The 26,490-nt window shown below is 45.2% G+C and overlaps 1 protein-coding gene across 8 annotated transcripts in view; it reads right to left on the minus strand.

The window, feature by feature from the left end:
• Positions 1-251: 251 nt before the first annotated feature.
• SIPA1L1 (signal induced proliferation associated 1 like 1) overlaps positions 252-26,490 on the minus strand; it is a 372,985-nt gene continuing 346,746 nt past the window's right edge. For 7 of the 8 annotated variants that reach the window (XM_066344442.1, XM_066344435.1, XM_066344437.1 and 4 more), the window contains 7 exons: positions 25,239-25,478; positions 23,743-23,908; positions 18,896-19,142; positions 9,195-9,338; positions 7,232-7,346; positions 1,776-1,860; positions 252-1,188 (listed from right to left, as the gene is read on the minus strand). In XM_066344442.1, the coding sequence (XP_066200539.1) occupies positions 1,045-1,188; positions 1,776-1,860; positions 7,232-7,346; positions 9,195-9,338; positions 18,896-19,142; positions 23,743-23,908; positions 25,239-25,478 (1,141 nt within the window). In that variant the 3' untranslated portion in view covers positions 252-1,044. The remainder of the gene's footprint in view (positions 1,189-1,775; positions 1,861-7,231; positions 7,347-9,194; positions 9,339-18,895; positions 19,143-23,742; positions 23,909-25,238; positions 25,479-26,490) is intronic. The other variant, XM_066344440.1, reaches the window with a different exon arrangement.

Genomic DNA, 26,490 nt, shown 5'->3' on the forward strand with positions numbered 1-26,490 from the left:
GCGGGTTTCACAGGCCCGTTCTGCCGCCGTGGTCACTGCTCCTAACAAGCAAATACTAAAATTCACAATTTAACATTCACTTTTTCTAGTGACAAATACTGGTGAAATCTTGCTTTGGAGGCAAAGATTTGTTAAGTTTTTAAAATGGTCTTTTTGAGTGAGCTAAAAATAAAATTTTGCTGCGTTTTCATTGTAAAAAAAAAACAAAACAAAACAACCAAAACTCAGACATTGTACTTTTGACCAAAATACATACAAATAATATTTTAGGTTGAAGGAATTCTGAAACCCATTAATGTTGGGAGCCAGGAAGCTTAGAAAGGACGATGCCAATTTGGTGAGATTCACTTACGCCAAACCAAAAGGGCTTCAACTCTGCGGAGCACACAACACTGGAGACATCTCTCTGGAGGAGGGCAGGGAGCCTGCACGATGTCGCAGCGCGGGCTGACGTGGCCCACCTGCAGGCACGACCTCCGCCTTGCTCTGGCTCACCCATCTGATAGGATAAACAACCCGGCCTGGTCTCTCTGCAGGACAGGTAGAGACAGCATTGGCTCCTACACAAGGCATTCCAGAGAGGTCGGCCCCTCCCTCCCAGGCCTTTCAGGAATGAAGGGAAGGAAATGCCCCTCCCCAAATTAATCATAAAACCTTTTTATTTTCCTAGGAACAATGACATTGGTCGGTATAAGGCGGGAAAGCTTGGGTTACCTGAAATAGTTGAAGAGTTGTGGGAACAGAGGCAGATGGACCAGGGGAACCTTGTCCTATGCCCAGTTTCTTTTTAAATACATAACAGATAAAGATATTGTGCAAAAAAATAAAGACATTCACATTTTAGCAGTTAAACTTTATTTTACTTTTTAAAATTTTTACTTTGTTTTTCTTTTCTACAAAAGGCAGACAATGATTGTTGATCTGCGATTGTATTGTGTTCCTCCTGAAAGAGGGCAGGGAGGGAGCGAGGGGGAGGTCTGAGAATGCAGTCCAGGCCGGGACAGGGCTCCCAGGCTCACCGGAGGCTGCCCCGCGCCGGCGGCCCTAGCTCAGGTCTATGGTGTTGAAGACCCACTCCGTGAACTTCTTCAGCTTGTCGGAGGCACTCTGGGACTCCTCCTGCAGCCTCAGGTTGTCCTCGCGCAAGTGCTGGACTTCTGCCTGAAGGTGGGCTTTGTCCTCCTTCTCCTGAAGGCAGAGCAGAAAAGGCCTGAGAGGGTGGGCCCACCTGGCCGGGCGTGCGGGACGGGTGCTGAGGCTGTGTGCGGACCCTCTGCCCGCGTTCATGTCCCATGCTAGTGAACACCACGTATGCGAGCCCTGGTCCTGGGGGCTGAGATACTCTAACCCAGGGAAATGGACTTCCCAGGGATTCGCTCTAGTTTTATTTTGGAATACAAATAATGAGTACTTTCTTGTCTTGTTAAAAGGACTGTCGTACATTTCAGACTAGTGTTTTAGCGGTTGCTGTCTGAATCTAGTCAAAGTGGCTCAAGAAACAAAACAAGGCGTGGGTCTCCCCGCAGGACCGCGTGGATCACAAAGGTGACAGGTGGGTCTGGGCTGACCCATTATACAAGGTGGGAGGCTGGGGGAGCGCCGAGGGCCTGGCCGCGTCCGAAGGCTTCCACAGAAAGGGGACAGCTGCAGGCCCTGCACACTGTCAGGGGAACTGGGCTCCACGCAGCCCCCTACACCCGCCCCTCACTGCACTGCCGCTACTTGGAAAGGGCCGTACCACAGCTGGGCCACCTGCTCTGAGAGGACGTGTTTACCTTCTTCAGATCTTCCCGCAGCATCTTCAGCATCCCTTCCAGCTGGTCCACTTTAGAGGCCAGAGTGGGCGAGGAATCCTTACTGCTGGGAACAAGAAACAAAAGACCATGTCGGCAGGGGCCTCCCTGGCTGGGTCTGTTGGCCCTTTTTAACACGAGGCCACGGCTGTATCTGCACAACGGTTTCAATGTCAGAATATTCAGGACGGCAACCCAACGGGCATTTTCACTTTAGAAAGGAAAACAAAAAGAGGGACCTAAAACTAGATTATGTTATAAGAAAGAGTTTTAAAATAGTAGTGAAAAAGTATTAAGTAATACCTGACAAAAAACAATAAAACTGATATTTTAGATATTTCAAAAAAAAAAAAAAGGAAAACGGTAATCTTGACAAAAGGTCATAAAAGTGTAAAAACCACAGCCAATCAAGAGCTCCCTTTATTCAAGACGCCGCATTTTTGTAACAAAAGAATAGAGGACAGTAAGTGAAAAGGTCTCTTCGGAGGCGGCTGAGGTACTTTTCTGGCAGGCACAGCCCTCAAACAGTGAAAGGATTCCTATCTGTTTAGTGGCTTTCAGAGGAGGAGAGGGTGGGGGAAGGGTCCGTGTGAGTTTCACCTCAGGACACCCAGGATAGGGCAGGTCTCTGGATCCCCAGGAAATAGTCTGTGACCCCTAACCAGCTGCAGGTAAGTTCCTGGGCTCATGTCTTAAAAACTTTCCTAAATATCTTGAAAACTTTTCTTTTTTTAAAGACTACGTTTCAAAAGCTTGTCAGTGCAACCGTAGTACCTTACATTCTTTGCTATTACGATCAGTGAACTAGACACACAGTTTTCTTATTTTCGCCCATTTTATTTAAGTGCTCATAATGCCAGGCTAGAGGATGAGAAGGACACACAACTGGCTCGATAAGTGACGTGCTGGGCAAGGGCTGAAGACCCTTGTCAGCTGTTCTTCCCTCACGCTCCTCGATGTGAAGTCAAGCTGTGCCGAGTCTTCAGGCGAGGTCCAGCCGGGCACCACCTCAGACCTACACGTCCGAGGATCTGCGGCCGCCCCCAGGACAATGTACAGCTGCCTCCTCCAGAGGTCAAAGGGGAAGAGTAGTGAATCTTTCAAAATTGTGGACTAAAAGGTATTCTTTACCTTAAACAGCAAAGTTCATGTCTGAATTCCTGACCTAAAATGAGCTGTGTTGCTGTCTTCTGCTATTTCTAGGTCTATACCAAGCCCAAAATGTAAACAATTCACAGAGACATGGAGTGTTACAGGCTGCAAATAAATGGCAGGATAGTGATCTGCAAACTTCTAAGAAAGGACAACCAATTAAAAGCTGACAACAAATGGATTTTCAAAGGTAAGTGTCCAGCTGTGATCACAACCACACAATAGGATACAATAAGCCGGTCAAGTCTAGATGGGTTGCAGGCCAGCTGTGGATGAGGAAGGGCCAAGGAAGGGACAGGAGGGGTGCCCTTCACGAGCCCACCCCCAGCTGCCGGCAGGGCTGACGTGGCCACTGGAGGCTGTCAGGACTGAAGCAATTCTCGGTAGCCTGTCTTGACTTCTAGAGGTTTTCAGAATGGATCCTGTGTCTGGGTGTGCACTGATAATGGACTTGGCTCCCTCAGACTCTCTTTGTTGGGGACCCCCTCCTATGAAGGTATGTTCTGGACTCCCCCGGCCCTCACCTGCAGTCTTAAAGCTGTCAACAGCCCAACTAACTGCCTCCTCTGTCCCCAGCTGTCCCACAGTGACGGTGGATCAGCCTCTGTCCATTGTGCGCCTGACAAGTGGCCCGTGACTTGCAGGCCTTCTGGGCAAACAGCGCTTCCTCGCAGACTTGCTCTGGGAGGTCCGCAGGCCCAAGCCACAGTCTGAGCAGCCTACCTCGCTTTGCCTGTGACTGTCTGTTTCTGGCAAGGTTTCATAATTCCTGGATTCTTAACCATCCTCTAAAGGTTTTAAGGGATGAGATTTCAAACTGATGGAAGTATTCCGCATCAAAGAGTGCTTCCTACGTGTTCCATGGCTGACTGCGGAGACACTTTAATGAACAGTAAGCCCTCACGTAATGCCATGCAAAGGTTCTGCATCGTCCACAACCAATTTTACCGCAGGATAATTGACACAACCAAGAGTTAAATTCCTACAGCATCTCATCAACAATATAACAAAACGATGTTATTTAAGGACCTTGTGTAGAAGAGTATCACACACACGTCCATTATCCTTGCCACCTGAAGCTGAGGAGGGAAATGTCGGCCTCTGCACAGTGACACAGAAGTCCAAGTCCATGTTCTTAACTCACAAGAAAACACTCTGGGTCTCAGTTATAACTTATTTTACATACAATCTGAACTATCCTGTGACCTAGGCCTAATGTAGATTGGAAGCAGCATGTTGGAGTGACTAAGACACAGACACATTTATAAACGTGGCCAACAGGCCACTGTGGATGAGACTCGAGGATTAACTGCAGAGAAATCTGGGGATATTTTAGTGCAAATGATTTTTCTTACCTTACCTAATAAGCCCCAATGGTATAAATGCATTATGGTATTAAATAACAAAAAAAATAAACCATCAACAAAATGAAAAGGCAACCACTGAACGGGGCGAACATATTCACCAGTGATACATCTGACAAGCAGTTAGTATGTGCCCAAAATTCATAAAAAACTCATACAACTCAACACCAGGAAGACAAACAATCCAATTTAAAAATGGGCAAAGTGCCTGACCTGTGGTGGCACAGTGGACAGAGCACTGACCTGGAATGCTGAGGTCACTGGTTCGAAACCTAGGCTTGCCTGGTCAAGGCACATATGACAAGCAATCAATAAACAACTAAAGTGTCTCCACTCCCCTACCCCTGCTCCTCTTTCTGTAAGATCAATAAATAAAATCTTAAAAAAAAAAAAGGCAAAGGACCTGAATGGACACCTCTCTAAAGAGGACATATAGATGGCCAATAGACATGAAAAAAATGCTAAATGTCAAAAATCATCAAAGAGATGAAAATTAAAATCATAATGAGATCACCTCGCATTTGCCAGAATGACTATCATCAATAAATCAACAAATACCATGTGTCTGCTAGTATGTGGAGCATGAGGAGAAAAGGGAACCCTCCTGCACTGCTGGTGGGAATGCGGCTGGTGCAGCCACTGTGGAAAGCAGTATAGAGGTACCTTGAAAAGTTAAAAATGGAACTGCCTCTTGACCCAGCGGTTCCACACCTGGGAATATATCCTAAGAATCCTGAACCACTACCTGAAAGCATATATGCATACCCGTGTTCATTGCACACCTGTGGTCATTGCAGTATTAACTCAAAATAATAGCCAAGATCTGGAACTAGCCTAAGTGTCCATCAGCAGATGAGTGGATAAAAAAAAAAAATCAGTGGTTTATTTACACAATGGAATACTACATGGCTGTAAAAAAGAAGAAACTCTTACCCTTTGCAACAGCCCAGACAGACCTGTAGAGTATTATGCTAAGTGAAATATGCCAGACAAAAAAAGACAAATACCATATGATCTCACTGATGTGAAATCTAATGAACACAGTAAACTAATGAATAATATAATAACTGAGGCACGGACACATGGGACAGACTGACAGCTGTCAGAGCAGAGGGTGTTGGGGAGACTGGCTAAAAGAAGGTGAAGGAATTAGCCAAAAAATATATATACATAAACACAGACATAGTCAACAGTGGGGTGACGGCCAGAGGGAAAGGGGGTGGGGCGGGCAGAGGCGGGGACATGGGGACTGAAAGAGCTGCTGCTAGGAGCAGAGGGCACATGATGCGGCAGATGGTGCACTTGAAACCTGTATGGTTCTGCAAACCAATATCATCCTAATAAATTCAATTAAAAAACGAGCAAAACAAACAACCCCCCCCCCCCAAACTAAGCCAACTAAGCAATTAAGCCGTATCTGTAAATGGTTACTTTTAACTTGTTAAATTGCAAACTGAATCAAGACCTCTGAGGGGCCAGGGGGGAGGTATGTGGAGGAACACTAGAATCTATGTACACCCAATAAATTCAAATAAAATATCAATAGATAAAAGACCTCTGAAACTAAAATAAATAACCAAATAACTAAATAAATAACTAAATAAAAGCACAGCAAAGGACACCATAACAAAATGGAAAAACCACCCACTGAGCGGGAGAACACATCCACGGAGACAGCTGATAAGGGGTTAAAATCCAAACTTTATAAAGAACTTACAAAACTCAAAAACACAAGCAGTTAAAAAATGGGCAAAGGATCTAAACAGACACTTCCTCAAAGGGGACACAGATGTCCAGTAGACAGATGAAAAGATGCTCAACATCACTAATCATCAGAGAAGTACAAATTGAGACCATAATGAGATATCACCTCCCTCCTGTCAAAATGGCTGTCATCAATAAATAAAGCAACGAGCACTGAGGATGTGGAGAAAAGGGAACCCTCGTGCACTATTTATTGGTGGGGATGCAGATTGGTGCAGTCGCTGTGGAAAACAGTATGGGGTGACCTCAAAAAATTAAAAATGGAACTTCCTTTGACTCAGCAATTTCACTTCTGAAAATATATCCAAAGAAACCTGAAATACTAATTCAGAACACTATATGCACCCCTACGTTCACTGCAGTGCTATTTACAATAGCTAAGAATTAGGAGCATCCCAACTGCCCATCGGTGGATGAGTGGATAGAAAAGCTGTGGTACATTTACACAATTGAGTACTACTTGGCTGCAAAAAAAAAAAAAAAAAAAAAAAAAAAAAAAGGAAATCTTACCTTTTGTGACAGCACAATGGACCTGGAGAGTATTATGCCATGTGAAATAAGCCAGTTACAGAAAGACAAGTACCATATGATTTCACTTATATGAGAAATCTAATGAACAAAATAAACTAACAAACAAAACAGAGACAGACTCATACAAATGGAGAACAGACTGACAGCTGTCAGAGGGGAGGGGGTTGGGGACTGGGTGGAAAGGTGAAGGGATTAAGCAAAGAAACAAAATTCACAGACAACAGAGTGGATATCGCAGGAGGGAAAGGGGGTTGGGGAGGTGGAGGAGGGTAGATGGAAGGAGACCTGACTCAGGCAGGTGGACACACACTACAATACACAGATGATGTATCATATTGTAGAATTGTTCACCTGAAGCCCATATAATTTTATTAACCAATGTCATCCCAGTAGATTCAATAATAAAAAAAGAATATCCATAATTGCCACTTCAAGCCATCAAGGGCAGTTTAGTGGAGTTACAGTATTTAGTTACACGGCGCTCTAACTGAGACGTGAAGTGCCTAGCCCTGCGGTGCCCAGCTTCAGTCAGCTAATCCACGTGGCCTCCGTCTCCTCTTCCCCACAGCTGTGGCAGCGTGGGTGGCGTGTGGTGCAGAGTGGTGACCTCAGCACTGGGTGACCAACCTGCTGTAGGACTTCATCTGCGCCAGAGCTTGGTCCTCCAGCTGGTCGCTGTTGGATGCAGCACTCAAGGGGCGATGGTTTTCATCACTAGCAGCAAAGAAGGAGGCTCTCTGGACTGGAAAGGAGGTACGAACCCACTCAGTCGTTTGCAAGCACATCCTGCCCCCCAAAGTCAGCCCGCTGCCCACCCAGATGTTTAATCAGCGTGCAGGGGAGCACTGCAAACCTGCGCTCCTGGCCCCCAAAGGGAGAAACGACTGTTTTCAGCTATAACAGCGTAGCAGCATGGTGATATTCCTTTAAAAAATAGTTGTTGTGCCCTGGCCGGTTGGCTCAGCGGTAGAGCGTCGGCCTAGCGTGCGGAGGACCCGGGTTCGATTCCCGGCCAGGGCACGCAGGAGAAGCGCCCATTTGCTTCTCCACCCCTCCGCCGCGCTTTCCTCTCTGTCTCTCTCTTCCCCTCCCGCAGCCAAGGCTCCATTGGAGCAAAGATGGCCCGGGCGCTGGGGATGGCTCTGTGGCCTCTGCCTCAGGCGCTAGAGTGGCTCTGGTCGCAATATGGCGACGCCCAGGATGGGCAGAGCATCGCCCCCTGGTGGGCAGAGCATCGCCCCTGGTGGGCGTGCCGGGTGGATCCCGGTCGGGCGCATGCGGGAGTCTGTCTGACTATCTCTCCCTGTTTCCAGCTTCAGAAAAAAGAAAAAGAAAAAAAAAATTAAAAAAAAAAAAAATAGTTGTTGTGCCTCAATTTTAGTCCTCCCTTTCTCTTACTTATCAAAGTTGCATTCTGTTAAATGTTTCCCTGGAAACAGGCCTTGTGCCAAATTTCCAGACCAAGGCTTTCAACTCAGTGATGACATCTGATACATTAAAGAGCTAGAATTAAGCTTCCTGAGACTTCTCGAAGTATGTTTTGCACAAGGCACTGGCCACCGTGGTGGGCCGTGACCTAAGTCAGTCCACACCTTGTGTACGTCACGCTGTACCAACTTAACACTTGTGCAAAGAAACAAAATTAAAATTTAAAAAACCTCCTGTTAGAAACACAAAACTTCTACCATGAGAGTGAGCAATAAATTGAAATTTAAAATCCAGTTAGTAGTCAGATTGTGGTCAGGGAATGCTGACTGCTTCGCGGCTGCCTTCTGCATCCTGTACCTCATCAATTCCTCCTGGAAACTGGAGCTTGTCTGAATAGCTACTTTCAGTTCTTCGAGGAAGAGCAATAAAAACAAAACAAAACTAAACAAACAAAAAAAGCCACAAAGAAATCATCTGTTATCATCCTTATTGTATGAAGCACCTACTTAACAGCAAAAAGTTTGGAATGACAACCTTAGAATAAAGTCAGTCTATTCCAAAGAAGGGACCCAAGGACCTCTGTCAACGTACAAGAGGACAACACGACTGTCGGTTTCACATAGGTCAGCACCAGCCCAAGGACCTGCGTATAAGAAGCATGGGCCTGAAGCGGGCACTTGGACAGCAGGCGGCCCAGGAACAGCACAGACACATGTGCTACCACCCTCGGGGTGAGTAAGAAGGGCAAAGGGAGCCTGCACTGTCGGGGTGGGGGCAGGGCCCAGCAGGGCGAGCATTCTGATGGATCCAACTGTGCGTTTAGCAACGATGCCTTTACAACGGGAAGGGCCATGTTCCTTTCAGTCCAGTGACAGCTGGGACTCCCCTACCACCGGCCCCTCCCCATGCACAGGGAGGGAAGCACCCATACTATGAATTCCTAAGGAGAGGAAGAACCAGGTTCCATAGGATGGAATAAGATGGCGTGTGCCCCTGCAGGGCTCAGTCACTGCCAGCTCAGCTGGTTTCTGGCTGCGCCAGTGATGTGCCCTCACTGCATCCAAAGTGGCAGAGCGAACAGAGACGGGACCAGAGCACTCACACGGCGGTGTGGCCCCGCCCAGGTCCTGAGCTGGACTGCCCGGCCCTTCAGTGGACTCACCCTCGTAGGCCTTGGCGGCATCCACCAAGTTGGACCAATCCAAATCCGCAGCGGCGTCAGGCAGGGGCATCAGGCCGGGATCGGGAAGTGGCCTCCGGGTCTCCTGCACGTCGGTGAGGGAGCTGTCCGAGGCCGAGAACTCTCCTGAAGGGCGAGACGGGGGCTCAGAGACTTCTCCTGCTCACAGGCGAGGCACTGAGGAGCTCATGCCTTTACTGCCACCACAGGTTTGTGAAGTCATTCGGTGCCTAGGTCAGCTTCTAGTCTAGTGGGCCACTGGCGGCCATTCCAAAGCCGAGTTCAGCTATATGCTGGCTCCCTCCATCTTAAGTCATTTTTAAAATAACCTCCTACTATCTCGTTTCTAGTCGTGTGACTAATGGACAAGTGAGCTGTCCACCGAGGCAGCGTATCTGCTGCTGGCAGAGTAGTTTGCCCAGTGGGGTCCAGGCAGTGCCAGCATCTCACTCTTCTTCACAGAGTCAAGGGACTCAGGCCGGAGGAAGAGACATTGTTCTCTTTCCCAGGAAGGACACGGTAAGCAGCTATTGGGGTCAGTTTGGGGTTATAGCAGTCCAACATCCAGAGCCCCTTCTAAGGTGACAATTTTAAAAACACAAATGTGAAGCCATCGTAACAACTGACCTCTGCTTTGCGGGGGGCAGGGGGAGTGGCGAAGGAGCCACGCTCTGCCACGTGAGGGCACGCCGTGACGTCACGGCTAGAGTTCACGTGTGCGGAGAATGCGGAGGGAGGGCTGGCGGGGCTCGGAACTGAAAACTCTCTCCACAGGGCAGAAGGCGGGGTGGAAACAGGGCAGAGTGGGCACTTCCACGAGAAGGGCCGCCCCCAGAATAAGACCGTGACATGAAAACCCACACAAACACAGAACGAAGGTGACGCTCTCAGCTGGAACGTGTAAGCAGCTCCAGCAATACCTGTTCACAAGGAGTTAAAAAGTTCCGTCAATTATGAGAGCCCGATAAACCAGAGTATATTTAGTGCTTGTTTTCCCTTTCAAATTACATAAAGAACTGCTCTGAAGTGCAGCTGCTAGTTATTAATGTGCTTAAAATTAGCAAAATTATGAGTAAATGGAAATCAACAATACTGCCAGATATTAAACGCTCAGTTCTATTTAAACTTGCTCCACCAAGGGGAAGTAGGTGGAACAGATCATTTTGCGTGTCACTCATAACTCTGCCCTTTTATATCCGGGGCTCAAATTTCCATATGGGGGGGGGTCACCCCTCTGCAATGCCCAAACACATTTCAGTGGTGGTAGTTAGTACACCAAACGAGGCCAGGGCTGAGGGTTCAGCCCAACTGGGACAGCTCTCGGTAGGACAGAGCTGGCGCTGCCGCCTGACTTTCAGGAGAGCAAGACGAGGTGACGGCAGGTGCGGAGAAGGGAGCTTGTTCTCTCTCCCTCCAAGGCCGGGCCTTTACCCCCAGGCTTCATCGGCCGCAAGGCCAAGGTGTGTGGGTTTTCTGGGCTGCTCCCTAGAAGGCAAACTTCTAGAAGACAGGGCCAACGGTGGCAGACACAGGCAGGGAAGCCTTCACAGATGTTTTGGAAAAGTGCAGGGAAGTTAGAGAAGTGCTCAGGGTAGGCAGAGAGTTGTAGGGGCAATGGAATTTGGGGGAGAGTGGCCGCAGGTGGGACAGAATGGGAGAAAAGGTTTCTGGCATAGTAGGGCACAACTAGGTTTGTTCTAGAATCTGGATGGTAAAAAGTGGCCATTTCAAGTGACATTTTGGTTCTCTGGGATTGACTTCCTCCCAACCTGCAGCTGGGTGGGGGAGGGAGGGGGGAACCGGCAGGACCTGAGGGATGCCTGCCAGTGAGAAGAGGGGAGGGGCAGTGAGCAGCATGGAGACCACGGAGGATCAGTCCTGGTGAGTGTGGGCGAGAGCTCACGAGAGAGGCAGGAGAAAGCAGACCAGGAAAGCAGCAGATTTAAAGAAAACACTGCTCCAAGGAGCAGCAAAAAGAACTGTGAGTACGAATGGACGCATAATTCCGGGGGGCGGGGGGAGGTAGCAGGGAGGTGGGGTTAGAGCTCTATGGATAATGAACAAGCAGCGACACAGGGTCTGTTACAGTATCTGCTGTGCCAGGTCAGAGCAGGGTACACACAGAACCCAGGAATGGAGCTGGACACAGAGAAAAGGAACAAATTTAAATCCATAGTCCCAGAATAGGGCCCTTCATAAAACTGGGATCTAGTTAGGTCACAGAGCACACAAGGCAATTATGAAGCAAAGACAAGAACATGGAGGTAACCCGTCCGCAATATGCCTTCTCCTGACAGACCTGCTCACTGAGTGAATGGAGAGTGAAGACCCAAGGGGTTGGCCCCACAGCCAATACCCTCACAGCCTGGGGAAGACAGGATGAAGGCAAGCCCAGACTCCCTGGTGGCTAGAGGGAGGCAGCAGATACAGCATCTAAGAAATAAACTACTGTTAGCCAAATTTACCCAATCATCACTGAAGCTGGGATGTTTGCTAAAAATATTAATTCTCAAAATAGACCTTTGCATTTAAATTAAAATTGAGCAGGTCTTGAGGAAGGTCTGGAAACCAGTATTTTTAATAAAGATCTGATCAGGCAGCCTTTATACGCATATGGTGCCCAGGTTTTGTGCCTGTCACCCAGGCGGTCCCTTGATTGCCAGGCTCTGCTGGCCAGGGAGCCTGTATTCCTGAGTCCCTAGGACTGGAAGAACCAGAGAGAGAGTTCTTGGCAGTGCATCACCACCAGGGCGCTGCACAGACAGCAGACTGAAATAAGCTCCAGGCTTTCTGTGAAAGAGGCGTATCTGCTTCTTCTGGAACTTTGGCACACGACGAGGGGCTGGCCTGGGAAGGGCTCTCAGGCAACAGTCACTGACAGAAGCCAGCTTGCTTTTTTTCCTCACTCCAGCTCACCCAGTATCTTCCCAAAGAAGTTAAACACTCACCTGGCACCTACCTCTATTTTGTAACTGCCGTCCAGGTGACACCACTAGACTGCCTGCTTCTAGAAGCCAGCAGGGCTTATGCTTGCAATCCCACGAGACTATAATATTTGCATACTTTAAAAGCTGCTGCCAGAGGGCCCTGGCCAGTTGGCTCAGTGGTAGAGCGTCGGCCTGGCGTGCGGGGGACCCGGGTTTGATTCCCGGCCAGGGCACATAGAAGAAGCACCCATTTGCTTCTCCACCCCCCCCTCCTTCCTCTCTGTCTCTCTCTTCCCCTCCCGCAGCCAAGGCTCCATTGGAGCAAAGATGGCCCGGGAGCTGGGGATGGCTCCTTGGCCTCTGCCCCAGGCGCTAGAGTGGCTCTGGAGGGGCAGAGTATCGCCCCCTGGTGGGCAGAGCATTGACCCTGGTGGGCGTGCCGGGTGGATCCCGGTCAGGCGCATGCGAGAGTCTGTCTGACTGTCTCTCCCCGTTTCCAGCTTCAGAAAAATACAAAAAAAAAAAAAAAAAAAAAAAAAAAAAGCTGCTGCCAGAGGATCTGGCTTCCTATCAGTCTGAGTCTAAGTACTGACTGGGTCCTCCCCTCTGGAACACTGACAGGTCTCGGCACACCCTCAACCACAGGGAGTCCCTAAAGATCAAGCTGGCTGCTTAGACATGACTAAGGTATGAGAGAAAAGAGCCAGGGTGGGGAGGAACGATAAGGTTCATCCCTCACGAGGCCACTCCTTTAAGACTTGGAGAAGGGGGATAAATGGCGATGAACGAAGACTTGATTTGGGTGGGTGAACACACAAAATGGTTTACAGAGATGTGTTGTAGAATTGGGCACCTGAAACCTGTATACTTATGTTAACCAGCATCACCCCAATAAAATCAATTAAAATAAAAAAGACCTTAGAGAAGTGGCTGTTTCATCTAGTGTGTAGAAACCAACACAGAGCATTAAGGAAGATACATAGAAAAATAAGTTCCAAACAAAAACACAAGATGAAACCTCAAAAAAGGTTAACAAAATGGAGATAAGATATAACCTGAAAAGAGTTAGATGTAATGGTCACAAAGCTCACTAAACTTGAAGAATGGATGAACAAAGAGAAAACAGAAGAAAATACCAAACACAAGTCACAGAGCCAAAGAATAAAATAACCGAATAGAAAAACACAATGGAGGGGGTTCAACAGCAGGCTAGAGGAAGAGGACTAGTGAACCCAAAGACAGGGCAATAGAACTCAACCAGAGCAGCAAAAAGAAACAGAGAATTAAAAAAAATGTAAAGACAGCTTAAGGGACTTAAAATACAACATCAAGTGGACCAACACTGACATGATAAGAGCCTTGAAAGGAGAAAAGAAAAAGAGGGAAAAAACTTATTTGAAGAAATAATGACGGCCCTGGTCGGTTGGCTCAGTGGTAGAGCATTGGCCTGGCGTATGGAAGTCCCGAGTTCGATTCCTGGTCAGGGCACACAGGAGAGGCAACCATTTGCTTCTCCACTACTCCCCCCTTCCCTCTCTCTCTCCTCTTCCCACAGCCATGGCTCAGTTGGAGCAAGTTGGCCCAGAGCACTGAGGATGGCTCCATGGTCTCGCCTCAGGTGCTAAAATAGCTCAGTTGCCGAGCAACGAAGCAGTAGCCCCAGATGGGCAGAACATTGCCCTGTAGGGGGCTTACCAGGTGGATTCCAGTCAGGGCGTACGTGAGAGTCTGTCTTTTGGCCACCCCAAATGGACCCACACCACATTATAATTAAAATAACAAAAGTTTAAGAATTTTAAAAGCAGCAAGAGAAAAACAATTTATTAGGTACAGAGGGGTGCACATAAGACAATGACCTTATTTTCCAGCAGAAACTCTGCAGGCCAGAAAGCAGTGGCATAATATATTCAAACTCCTTAACAAAGAAACTTCCAACCAAGACTATACGACTTTAACTGTTACTCAGAATTGGAGAGAAAAAGAGTTTTCCAGACAAACAAAGCTAAAGGAGTTCAATACAACTAGATTGGCCTTACAAGAACTATCTAAGAGGTATCTTTATACTGAAAAGAATGGGTGCTGATTAATAACAAGAAAACATGAAAGTATAACTCTCAGTGGAAAAGGTAGTAGATCAACCACTTATAAAATTAAGATGAAGGTTGAAAGACAAAAGTAGTAAAAATATACATAAGAAAAGATAAATTCTGACACCAAAACAAAATATCAGGGGAAAGAGTAAAGTATAGAGCTTTAGAATGCATGTAAACTTAAGTTGTTATCAACTAAAAATAGACTTATAAAAATAAGTTGTTTTGTGTACGTTTTATATCAACCACAATGCAAGAAAACCTACAGGAGATATAGAAAAGATAAAGAGAAAGGAATCTAACCATACCACTACATAAAGTCATCAAACCAGAGGAAGAGAGCAAGAAAGAAGAAACACAGGAGTTACAAAAAGACAGAAAACAATTAACAAAATAGCAATAAGTATATAACTTTTAATAATTATTTTAAATGTAAATACACTAAATGCTCCATCAAAAGACATAGAATAGCTGAATAAGTGAAAAAACAGATCCATCTATCTGCTGCTTTTATAAAAGACTCATCTCCAATATAAAGGCATACACAGACTAAAAGTGAAGTGATGGAAAAAGATATCCCAGGCAAATAGAAACCAAAAGAAAGCTGAAGTAGCTATACTGATAAAAGATGAAAAGAAAAAGGAGGGCATTACAGAATGATAAAGGGGTCAACCCAACAAGAAGTTATAACATTTGTAAATATTTACACAGTAACAAAGGATAATCTAATATGTATATAAAGCAAATATTAAGAGGCCTAAAAGGAGAAATAGCAATACAATGACAGTAGGGGACTTTAATACCCCACTTACATTAATGTCAGCCAGGCAGAATATCAATATGAAAACATTGTCCTTAAATGCCACATTTAGACCAGATGGATTAACAAATATATTAAAAATATTTCATCCAAAGGTGACAGAATACACAATCTTCTCAAGTGCACATAGAGCGTTATCCAAGATAGATCATATTAGGCTACAAAACAAGTCTTAATGAACTTAAAAAGACTGAAATCATATCAAGTATCTTTCCCCATCACATGTTATAAAACTTAAAATTACAAGAAGAAAATGAAAATTCATAAATATGTATACTTTAAACAACATGCTACTGAATAACCAACAGGTCAAAGAAGAATCAAAAGGGAAATAAAAAATGCCATGAGACAAATGAAAATGTAAATACAACATACCAAAACTAATGGAATGCAGCCAAAGCCGTGTTAAGAGGGAAATTCAAAGTAATAAATGCCTTACATCAAGTTATAAGAACAATCTAAAACAACCTAATTTTACACCTCAAGTATCTAGAGCAGGGGTAGTCAACCTTTTTATACCTACTGCCCACTTTTGTATCTCTGTTAGTAGTAAAATTTTCTAACTGCCCACTGGTTCCACAGTAATGGTGATTTATAAAGTAGGAAAGTAACTTTACTTTATAAAATTTATAAAACAGAGTTACAGCAAGTTAAAGCATATAATAATAATTACTTACCAAGTACTTTATGTCGGATTTTCACTAAGTTTGGCAGAATAAATCTTTATAAAACAATTTACTATAGTTAAATCTATCTTTTTATTTATACTTTGGTTGCTCCACTACCCCCCACCATGAAATCTGGAATGCCCACTAGTGGGCGGTAGGGACCAGGTTGACTACCACTGCTCTAGAGAAAGAACAAATGAGGCCCTAAATTAGAAGGAAGAAAATAAATAAAACAGAGATTCAAAAAAAATCAATAAAACTAAGAACTGACTGTTTGAAAATATAAGAAAAAAAGAGACAAACCATTAGCTAGCTAGGCTTACCAAGAAAAAAAAGAGACCAGACTCAAGATCAGAACTGAAAGAGGAAACATTACAACTTATACCACAGAAACAGAGACTCATGAGACTATTATGAATGATTATACACCAACAAACTGGACAATCTTGAGGAAATGGATAAATATCTAGAAACGTATAACCTACCAAGACTAAATCATAAATAAAAAATCTGGACATATTACTAGTAATGAGATTGAATCAGTAATCACAAACCTCCCAATAAACAAAAGTCCATGACCAGAGGGCTTTACAGGTGAAATCTACCAAACATTGAAAGAAAAATTAAAAATTTCACATACTCTTTCAAAAGAAATAGAAGTGAAAGGAACAGTTCCAAACTCATTTTATGAGGCTCTGACCCAAAACTAGACATGGATGCCACATGAAAAGAAAATTACAGGCCAATATCCTTGATGAACATAGATGCAAAAATCCCCAACATAATATTAGCAGGCTTAATTCAACAAGACATTAAAAGGATCATATACCATGATAAAGTGGAATTCATTACAGGGATGAAGGATGGTTCAACATGTACAAATCAATGTAATAATACTACGTTAATAAAGTACAAAATAAGATCATAACAATAGATGCAGAAAAAGCATTTGACAAAATTCATCATTCATTTATGATAAAAACTCTCAACATAGTGGGTATAGAGGGGACGTACCTCAATATAATAAAGGCCATATACCAGCCCAGAGCTAATATCATACTGAGTGGTGAAAAGATGAAAGCCTTTCCTCTAAGGTTAGAAACAAAACAAGGATACCCACTTTCACTACTTTTACTCAACATAGTACTGGAAATCACAGCCACAACACTTAGAAAAGGGAAAGAAATAAAAGGCATCATTAAAATAGGAAAGGAAAACCTAAAACTCACTATTTGCAAATAACACATTCTATCAGAAAACCCTCAAGACTCCAGCAAAAAACTGTAATAAATAAATTCAGTAAAGTGGAGGATGCAAAATCAATACATAGAATTTGTTGTGTTTCTATAAACTAATAAACTATCAGAAAGAGAAAAATATTTTCAAATAATATATCCAATAAGGGGTTAATATCCAAAATATATATAGAACTCACAACTCAATAGCAAAAAACAATTTGATGACAAAATGAGCAGGGGATCTAAAGAGACTTTCCCCCAGACATTCAGATGGCCAAGAGGTACATAAAAAGGTGCAGAGTATCTCTAATCATTAGGAAAAGGCAAATCAAAACCACAATGAGATATCACCTCACACCCATTAGAATGGCTGTTATCAGAAAGCCAAGTATACGTGCCGGCAAGTATGTGGAGAAAAGGAAGTCCTTGTGCACTGTTGTCAAGAACGTAAATTGGTCCAGCCAGTATGGAAAACAGTACAGAGGTTCCTCAAAATAAAACTACCATATGATCTAGCACTGCCACTTCTGGGTATTTATCCAAAGAAAATGAAAACACTAACTTGAAAAGAGAGAAGCATCCCCATGTTCATTGCAGCATTATTTGAAACAGCCAAGACATGGTAACAAACTTAAGTTTCCATCGATGAATGAATGGATAAAGAAAATGTGGTATGTACACACACACACACACACACAGAGAAATATTATTTAGTCATAAAAGAAAGAAGAAATCTTGCTATTAGCAAACACATGCTGGACCTTGAGGCATTGTGCTAACTGAACAGTCTGACAGAGAAAGACCAGTGATGAGGATGTACAGTACAGCATGGTGATAACAGTTAATAATACAGGGTGAGAGGCCTGACCTGTGCGGGCGCAGAGGACACAGCGTCAACATGAAACACTAAGATGGCCAGTTTGAAACTGGGCTTGCCCAGTCAAGGCACATACGAGGAACAATCAACTATGAGTTGATGCTTCTCAGTGCCCCACCCTCACTCTCTAATATCAATAAATAAAATCTTAAAAAAAAATAATACAGGGTGGGTCAAAAGTAGGTTAACAGTGTGAGTACGCGAAATACAGGGTTGGTTCTTGTATTATTATTTAGTAATTACTGTATTTCCCCATGTACAACACGCCCCCATGTATAAAACGCACTTTAATTTGGGGGCCTAAAATTTGAAAAAAAAATGTATTACATAAAGTTATTGAACTCAGGTTTTATTCATCATAAATTTCATACAGCTCCTCATCACTGTCAAAACTCCCATCCATTACCTTGTCCTCATCTGTGTCTGATGACAAATCACTGTCTTCAACAATGAGAGCAAAAACAAGCACAAAAAAGCATGAAATGCAAGTACTGGATCTACAACTACTGTATAAGACGCACACAGTTTTTAGACCCCAAATTTTTTGAAAAAAATGGTGCGTCTTATACATGGGGAAATACGGTACTGTATTATTTTCCATACAAACTGTAAGCCAACTTTTGCCCCACCCTGTACTGTATAGCATAGTTAAAAAGTTGCTAGGAGAGTAAATTTTCAAAGTTCTCACCACAAAAAATTAAAAACTTTGTAACTATGCGTGCTGACAGATGGTAACTAGATTCACTGTGGTAATCAATTTGCAATACAGTATAAACAAATATGGAATTATTATATTGAACACCTGAAATTAATAATGTTATATGTCACCTATACCTTAATTAAAAACAAAAGCAATCATCCCAAGTGGCTCTTCCGGTCCGGAGAGGCTGCATGCTGTGCCCTGTGGTCTGGGTTACCGGTGGAGGCGAAAGGAGGGAGGTGTTGGTGACCGGAGATACCCTGAGCGTGCTGTCATTCTCTGAGCAAACTGAGTGACGGCTGTTTCTGGGGACACTGGCCATCATGAGCAGGGCTATACAGATGTAGTTAAAATCAGACTTACCATGCAACGACTTCATGCCCAAGGTGTAGGAAGGCCTCCGCAGTGGGAGAGACTTGGGGAGAGAAGGGTACGTGCTACTGAAGAGGACGTCGTTGGGCAGGGCCTGGTCCAGGAGCGAAGCCCTGGAGGTGAAGAAGTGCTCCCTCTGGCTGCTGTAAATGCTCTCGTCAGACAGCGTCCTGTGCAAGGCCCGCCTCGAGGTGGGAGTGGTAGGGAAAGGAGACTGAGGCGAGGAGAGCGCGTGGAACTGAAAAACAGGGCCAGGACAATGGGAATGGGGGTCAGTTGTCTGGGTCACACATCCAGACGCGGGCTGGGGGGAGTGAGTGGGTCCGTAAAATCATTGCTCGTGGACACACTCTGTCAAATCCTAGAGCCCAACACCTCTGTCCACATCCTTAGAGCCAAGATGAGAGTTCCTGGTCATCATATCCTCACAGCCCAGCACGCTGCCTATCAGTGCTCCGTGTATCTTTCATCTGTATATTAAGTAGTATCTTTCATCAGCACTGTGTCATGGTTAAGAACAGCTCAAGGCTCAGACAAATGTGGTCTGTTTTTGAATCCTGTGTCATTGACCAAATCATCTTAATTTCTTTGAGACCAATTCCTTGTCTGTGAAATGGGAGCACACACAGCACCTCCGGATTAGTAGGAGGTTAAAGAAACACGAGACTGATCGTGATGCATATGTCAGTGACACTACTAAACAATGTCTTAGCCCCTGGGGCAGAGCCACCGATGGAGCCAGGAAGGATTCCTCAGATGCCTGTCAAATGACAACGTGTTTGATGGGCAACAAGAACATTTGATCATCACAATGTATTAACTCAAATAATAGGTGCCTCTTGATAAACATTTACTACTATAATTATATTTAATGAGCTTTGGCAATAATTTATTTTTTGAGACAGATTTCTACTCATGAAATGAAATCAGGGAAACCATCCTTATAAACGACAAATATTTATACAGTTATAGAAAAATGACACGCGTTCCAGATAGCTGTATCTCTTATTGATGTCTTCTGCCTTTGTGACCAGATTTGATTTTACTTGAGATTTTTCTGCCAAGAGCAACCTCCTGAGAATCCCATTCACTGAGAAATAACAACAGACACTTTAACAATAAATATCCAGCATCCTGGAAAGCCAACAGCGTATTTGGTTCATTAACAATAAAGCTATATTTATTCAGTTCCTCCTAGACTCCCGTTCACCTTGGCAGGAAGAACGGTGTGAGAAAGGTGAAGATGTGTGTAGGAGGGCTGAGTCACTGCTGGCAGGAAGGCCCCTGTCAGACTCTCCACGACACCGGAGGGGCAGAGAGACAAATCACACAGCAATGGCTCCCTTCGGAGTGCTGCGGGTTAACCAAGTCAACATTACCCACAATGTGGTGTGCACAGTTGCTGCATAAATATTAAAAAAAAAAAAAAGTATTCATCAAAGGCATTGTGAATGAGGCTCAGGTGTAGCCAACTGTGTAAAATTGTGCTCACTTTAAAAAATTCATGATGAGCTAAAACCCAAGGTACGCAGGTGCTTGCCTAGAAAACTAAGCTATGATAAATGCTTTCTGAGTCTTTAAGTGGAGGGAATGTCATATGGAAATAATGGCTTCTCTTCTTACTCTACAGAAGAGTGGGCATTAGAGAGATTAAGTGCCTTGCCAATTGTAATTAAGAACAACAAACCAGGCCCCTGCCCTCCATCTGCCAGGCCCAGGACCATCATACGGGCGTCTTCCTACCAAGTCGGGTCTCACTCTCTAGTCATACACTGCTGTCCACCTTTTACAGCACCTCTGGGCTCCGCAGAGGGATTTCCTTCTGCAGTGAGGATTCCCACCCTGGTGTTTTTATAGGAGAGGAATTTTCCACCAATTCTGGCTTCAGCCTCTTTGGGAAATATTAATCTACTTCATCTCAGTAAACAGCTGCCTTCAAGAGGCCCTCTGAGCAGTGTGCTTTACTAAACGTTATAAAACCCTGCAGAAAAGGGAGGGAGGCAGAGTAGGAGGTGGAAGGAAGCCATCTGCCTCTACGCTCGCTGCCCACTGAAAAGGAGCAGCACCCAGTCCTGTCCTGGCTCGCAGCAGGGGTCCTCACCCCAGCCCTCCTCAGTTCCAGTCTTAAAGGTGTGCACACTCCTCCGGTTCCTGTAAGCGCCCTCTCCCTTCACGTGCAGGTCAGACCAGAAGTAGCAAAATGTCCCCGTCCAGGGCTGCCAGACGCTGGGAGAGAACCACACAGAGCTGGCGGTCGACAGGGAAGGGATCTGAGAGACCATCAGGCCAGGGGGTTTCACACTGTACTGCACGGAGCCCTAAGGGGTTCATCATGGCATCGCTGCGCAGGGGGGAGGCCCATGACATCCACCCCTCCCACCACAGAAACACTGCTTTCTCACTTCTGCATATTGGGCTTGCAGGTATAACTTTATTCAGAAAAAGGGTTTTTGAGCTTTAAAGTCGATTGGGCACCAATGATCTACTCTGGTCCTCTGTTTCAAAGCCAAGGAACAAGGCCCAGAGAGGCAGCCCCTTGACCCAGGTCAGTCTCCCTTCTCTCACTTTCCCAGCCCTCCTGGCTGTCACCCGCACCTGCAAAGAGCAGGCATCAGACCTTCCTGAACACTGGGCTGCAGGAGGCCTCTCCCTTTGGTCCACACCTGAGAGTGTGGGCAGGAAAACAGAACTACTGGCTTGCACAACTGTCTGTACACTTGCCACTCTATGGATCCCTCATGGAAAATAAGGGCATCCCATCTCTGCCTGCCATGGAGGTTACAGCTCTGCCATTTTCCTGAAAGCAAGCGCTCTGTGGGCTCTGCGTGCGCCTGCAGCCACCTCCTCTGCGCCCACCTGCCCAGCACGACACTGCCAGATGTCGGCCTCGCACTTTGCTGGCAAGTGAGCCTGGGCGCAACCCTGTCATTTGATGGTTTCTCATAGGTAGCGCTTGCTGGCCAGTAAAGCCAACGTGGTATGAGTGGGTTCCAAGTCTCACAGCCTGAAGCTGGTACCCAAGCCTGAGGCAGTGGCTAGGAGCCGTTTCCAGCTCTTGCTTCCAGTCTTTCCTCAGTAAGTTTCACCAGCAGAAGCATTTTCTTTGCAGAGGGTCCGACAGTAATATAATCACACAAAGAATGTGCACCCCTGTTTCAAAGAAGAATGTTAAAGTAATTCATTTTGGAAATAAAAGCCGAGACCTAAAATCATGGCGAAACAGACATTTGCTTTCAATTATTTCCATTGCACGAGAACAAAAGTGTTAGGCTTGCCCCTTTCCAAAAATGTTGAACCAAGGATTGGAGAAAAGATTCTTATCACGGCAAGTTTTATTTTCCTCTAAATCAAAGGAAAACTGTGAAATAATTTTTATTTTTAAGCTGGTCCTGAAACACTGTAATACACCTCTCTGGGTTTTGATGGATAAAGAAGGAGATTTCAAGTACTATCTTTTGCGAGGTTGCTAAGGAAACCATTCGTACCCTGGGTGATGAGTCAGAACTGCTAAGCACTGGCTTATAGAACAGAAATTACAGAAATCAAGAACGCCAAGTCTTTAAAATGATTTATGATCTTAAATGTTTGTGTTAATAAATCATTTCTTTCACAAAACTACAGAATGGTTGTTGGAGAACATTTCAGTTCTGCGAGTGTTGATTTTAAGTTTAGGAGGTATAGGAGGTACACCTGACCCACCTGGAGGAAAATGCTCACGTGTGCGCCTGCAGAATGGTGCTGAGAAAGCCGGAATGGGACAGGACCACACGGCTCCCCCAGAGGGCACACGTCCTTGCATTCTGATCACAATTGGAGGGTGGTGAGTAGTTAACAGTCTAGCTTCCATTTTCAGTCGGTTCTCAATATGACTAAATTAAGCTTGCTAGTCACTTCAAACAGACTGCAAATCATTTAACTACAAAACTAGTGAACAGAACACATCAAAGTTTATTGCCATGACCTTCCTGGGGGTGGACACCTGTCTCCTGGGGCCACCTGATAGACTGCAGACAGAAGTGCCTTACACTCCCACTCAACACACACCTGCTCCGGGTCCTGGAGCGTGAGACTGCACACCTCAGAGGACAAGAGCGAAGAGCCTGAGGTAGGCTGCAGGGCTCCTCCACGCTGAGGTGAGCGGAACCGCCCTTCCACGTGGCAATGCAAAGCTGTGGCCACTGACACACAGACCTAGTCTCAGAGCAGGTGCTCGGGACCTGGCGGGGAGGGAGGCCAGGTTCTAGAGGAGGCAGTTGCAGTCTGGACTGCTGAGACATGGCGGAGAGAAGGCTTAAGAGCCTGGGAAGTTCTGAAGGTTGGTGTGCAGACTTAGTTTGTGGGGCCAAGGAGCACACATGGTGTGGCCTGGATGTCTGCCCGGCCAGGTCAGGCACGGAGCACTGTGGGCGCACGAGGCAGGGGCTGCTTGTGCGAGAAGGGGAACCCTCTGACAGCAGGCACAAAGGCCCTCACGGAGAGATTTCTGTTGGACAAGGGGCCCGCAGACACCCTGCAGAGCTCTGAGGAGCAATGGCATTGGAGTTATAATGTTCAAGAAAGAGGGTCACATGTGCACTGTGAGTAGGGTACGCTGGAAGAAGAAAGAGCCATGGGGAAGGGAGGGCAGGTGAGTATAAACCCAGGCTAAAGAGATGTGGCTGCAGGCACAGAACACCTGGACAACGCTGTGAACCAATTATCGCAAAGGTTGGGTGATGGTGGGAAGTGGGTCCCAATGAGGTGCCGCGAACCCCACTTCCTGGACGGTGTGACTGCGGTGAGCAGCTCCGTCCCATCTGACCCCCCTCTAACTATTTACCCCAAGCTCTGTCTTGTACCTTAAAGCTCTTCTGGGACTCCGGAGTTGGGCTTTCAAGGTCAATGAGTTTCTTGAGATCCTCCTCAATGGTGGACTTGGCGGCTGGCTTAGGAGAAGCTCGGAGGTCCCTGGTTGAGGCCCGCAGCCTGGTGTGGGCTATCTCATTACCATCACTCTGATGACGCCTGGAATAAAAGGAGAGAGATGGTGGGCACTAAGTCAGTAAGGCTGACTGGAGGGCACCATGGGCTCTGAAGGACATAAGAAGTAGAGAAATGTTACAGGAGAGAAACGGGAATTACTTCTGTTTCAATTACATCAGGAGATACTCAGATAAATTCTTGTTAAAGAAACAAAACGAATTTGAAGCACAAAATAAAATGTCTGATGGAAAAAAATCATTCTTTTACAGGAAACAATTAGCTCTGCTAATAAAAGACCATAGGGTATGAATCCGAAATGCAATCTTTGTACAGACAAAAACAAAATAATTGAATGAATCATCTATTCTTTTCTTTTCTTTCTGTACTACTTTGTAAAAAGTCCTTTCTATTCAGTCCTTTATATACATAGTCACTTACTTTCTAATACTCACTCTGGTGCTGCCTGGCCCAGTAAAGAATTAAATGGGAAGGCTGTGATTAATATCATTAAAGGGACATGGGTGCTTTCTTTCTGCACCAGAGGGCTGATTATTCTGAAGTTCCTTCTTCAGACATACCACAGTCCCCCCTAATCCAAGGTTCTGCTTTCTATAAATTACATTTACCCATAGTCAACTGTAATCCAAAAGTATTAAATGTAAGAATCCAGAAATAAACAATTCTTACATTTTAAAGTGTGTGCCATTCTGAGTAGCGTGACTGAAACCTGGTACCTTCCTGCCCAGGACGTGAATCATCCCTTTGCCCAGCACATCCACACGTGTATATACTACCCACTCACTAGCCACTTAGTAGCTGTCCTGGTTATCAGATCAGTTACCACATTCACAGAACTGATTACACTATATTGTTATAATCATTCTATTTTATTATAGGTTATTGTTGTTAATCTCTTACTGTACCTAATTTAAAAATCAAACTACCAAAGGTATGTATGTATAGGAAAAAAATCTGCAGTAAAAGGTCCAGCTGTCTCAATGGCTGTCTGTCTTGCCTTCCTCAGAACTAGGGGTCATGGGGACACTGCCCAGTTATTATCCGCCGTTTCAGGCATCCACTGGGGATTATGAACGTAACCCCTCTGGATAAGGGGGAATAAGTGTATTATTTCCCAGAAATCTAAGATTCTCAAATCTGAATATATTGCAATACATCTTATTTAAGGAATGAAGTGGAGAAGTAACTTAAGACAAGTTACACTTAGAAAAAATAATCATCACGCCCCTACCAAACCAGTTCTTCCTGACCTCCCAGCCTGGCCACCTCAGTTGTAGAAAATTGCCCCAAACTTTTCTGTCCTCTGCCACGTTAAAAGCAAACCACCAACTGAGAGAAGCAAAAGAATGCTTACTTTCTCGTGTCCATAAATCCCACGGAGTTGATGGTTCCTTCAGGTTTTTTCCACCCGATCAGGTACTTGCTAGTAGCACCCTGGCGAGGGTAGAAAGTCCTCGGACCGGAGGAGGAGGAGGATGACGAGGAGAAGGAAGGGGCAAGCTGAGAGGAGGTGGCAGGATGCAGTTCTTCTTTAGGTGAACTTCTGGCACTGGTGAAGACGACGGGGCTGGCAGAGTGCCGGGAGCTCATGGTACTGAGGAGAAGCAGGATACAGACAGAATGACCCATGACTGCATGTCAGCGTCCAGGGTCATCACGTCACTTACAAACGTGTCACCCAGAGTAGGGGTTATGGCCGGGTTAAAGAACAATGAATAGTAATTAAAATACTAATGGGGATGGCTGGCAGCCTTCCTTGCTTTCTTACTATAATTTAAATGCCTGCTGTCAAAATGAAAGATGGTCAAGGGGCTCAGTCTGCACTTTACATTAAAAAGTAAAACTAGCTGAGGCTGTCAGGGCCACTGTGACACATACTGGCAGCACTTACATTTGTCAGAGTGACGTCTACAGGGGGCAAGTGATGGGAAACCTGCAGTAAAAGGTCCAGCGGTCTCAGTGGCTGTCTGTCTTGCCTTCCTCAGAACTAGGGGCCATGGGGACACTGCCCAGGTCCAAGCCAAGAACAGGAGAGGAGACAGGATGAGGCATACAGCGTTCCATCCACACACTCACGTCCAAGGTCAAAGGGGGACACAGCGTCCCATCTACACACTCACATCTAAGGGGGACACTGAGGTCCCCTTTACCCATGGCATCTGGCAGTAATATTGACTCTCTAAAAAGCTCTTCCTCAGAATGAGTTATCTTACACTATACACGAAAATCAACTCAACATGGATTAAAGACAAGTATAAGATCTGAAACTATAAAACTCCCAGAAGAAAACATAGGAGTAAGTCCCTTGACTTCAGTCTTGGCAATAATTTTTTCGGATTTGACACCAAAAGCAAAGGCAACAAAGCGATAAACAAGTGGGACTACATTGATTTAAAAAGCTGCTTACAGCAAAGAAAACCATCAACAGGATAAAAAGGCAACCTACGAAATGAGAGAAAATGTCTGAAAAGAGGTAAATATCCCCCCCCCCCCATAGAAATATATAGGGAACTCGTACAACTCAAACAGAAAGAAAAACAAATCAATTAAAAAATGGGCAGAAGATCTGAATAGACATTTTTTTCCAAAGACATACAGATGGCCAA

This window comes from Saccopteryx leptura, chromosome 6 (genome assembly GCF_036850995.1).
Source record: "Saccopteryx leptura isolate mSacLep1 chromosome 6, mSacLep1_pri_phased_curated, whole genome shotgun sequence".
Lineage (NCBI taxonomy): Eukaryota > Metazoa > Chordata > Mammalia > Chiroptera > Emballonuridae > Saccopteryx > Saccopteryx leptura.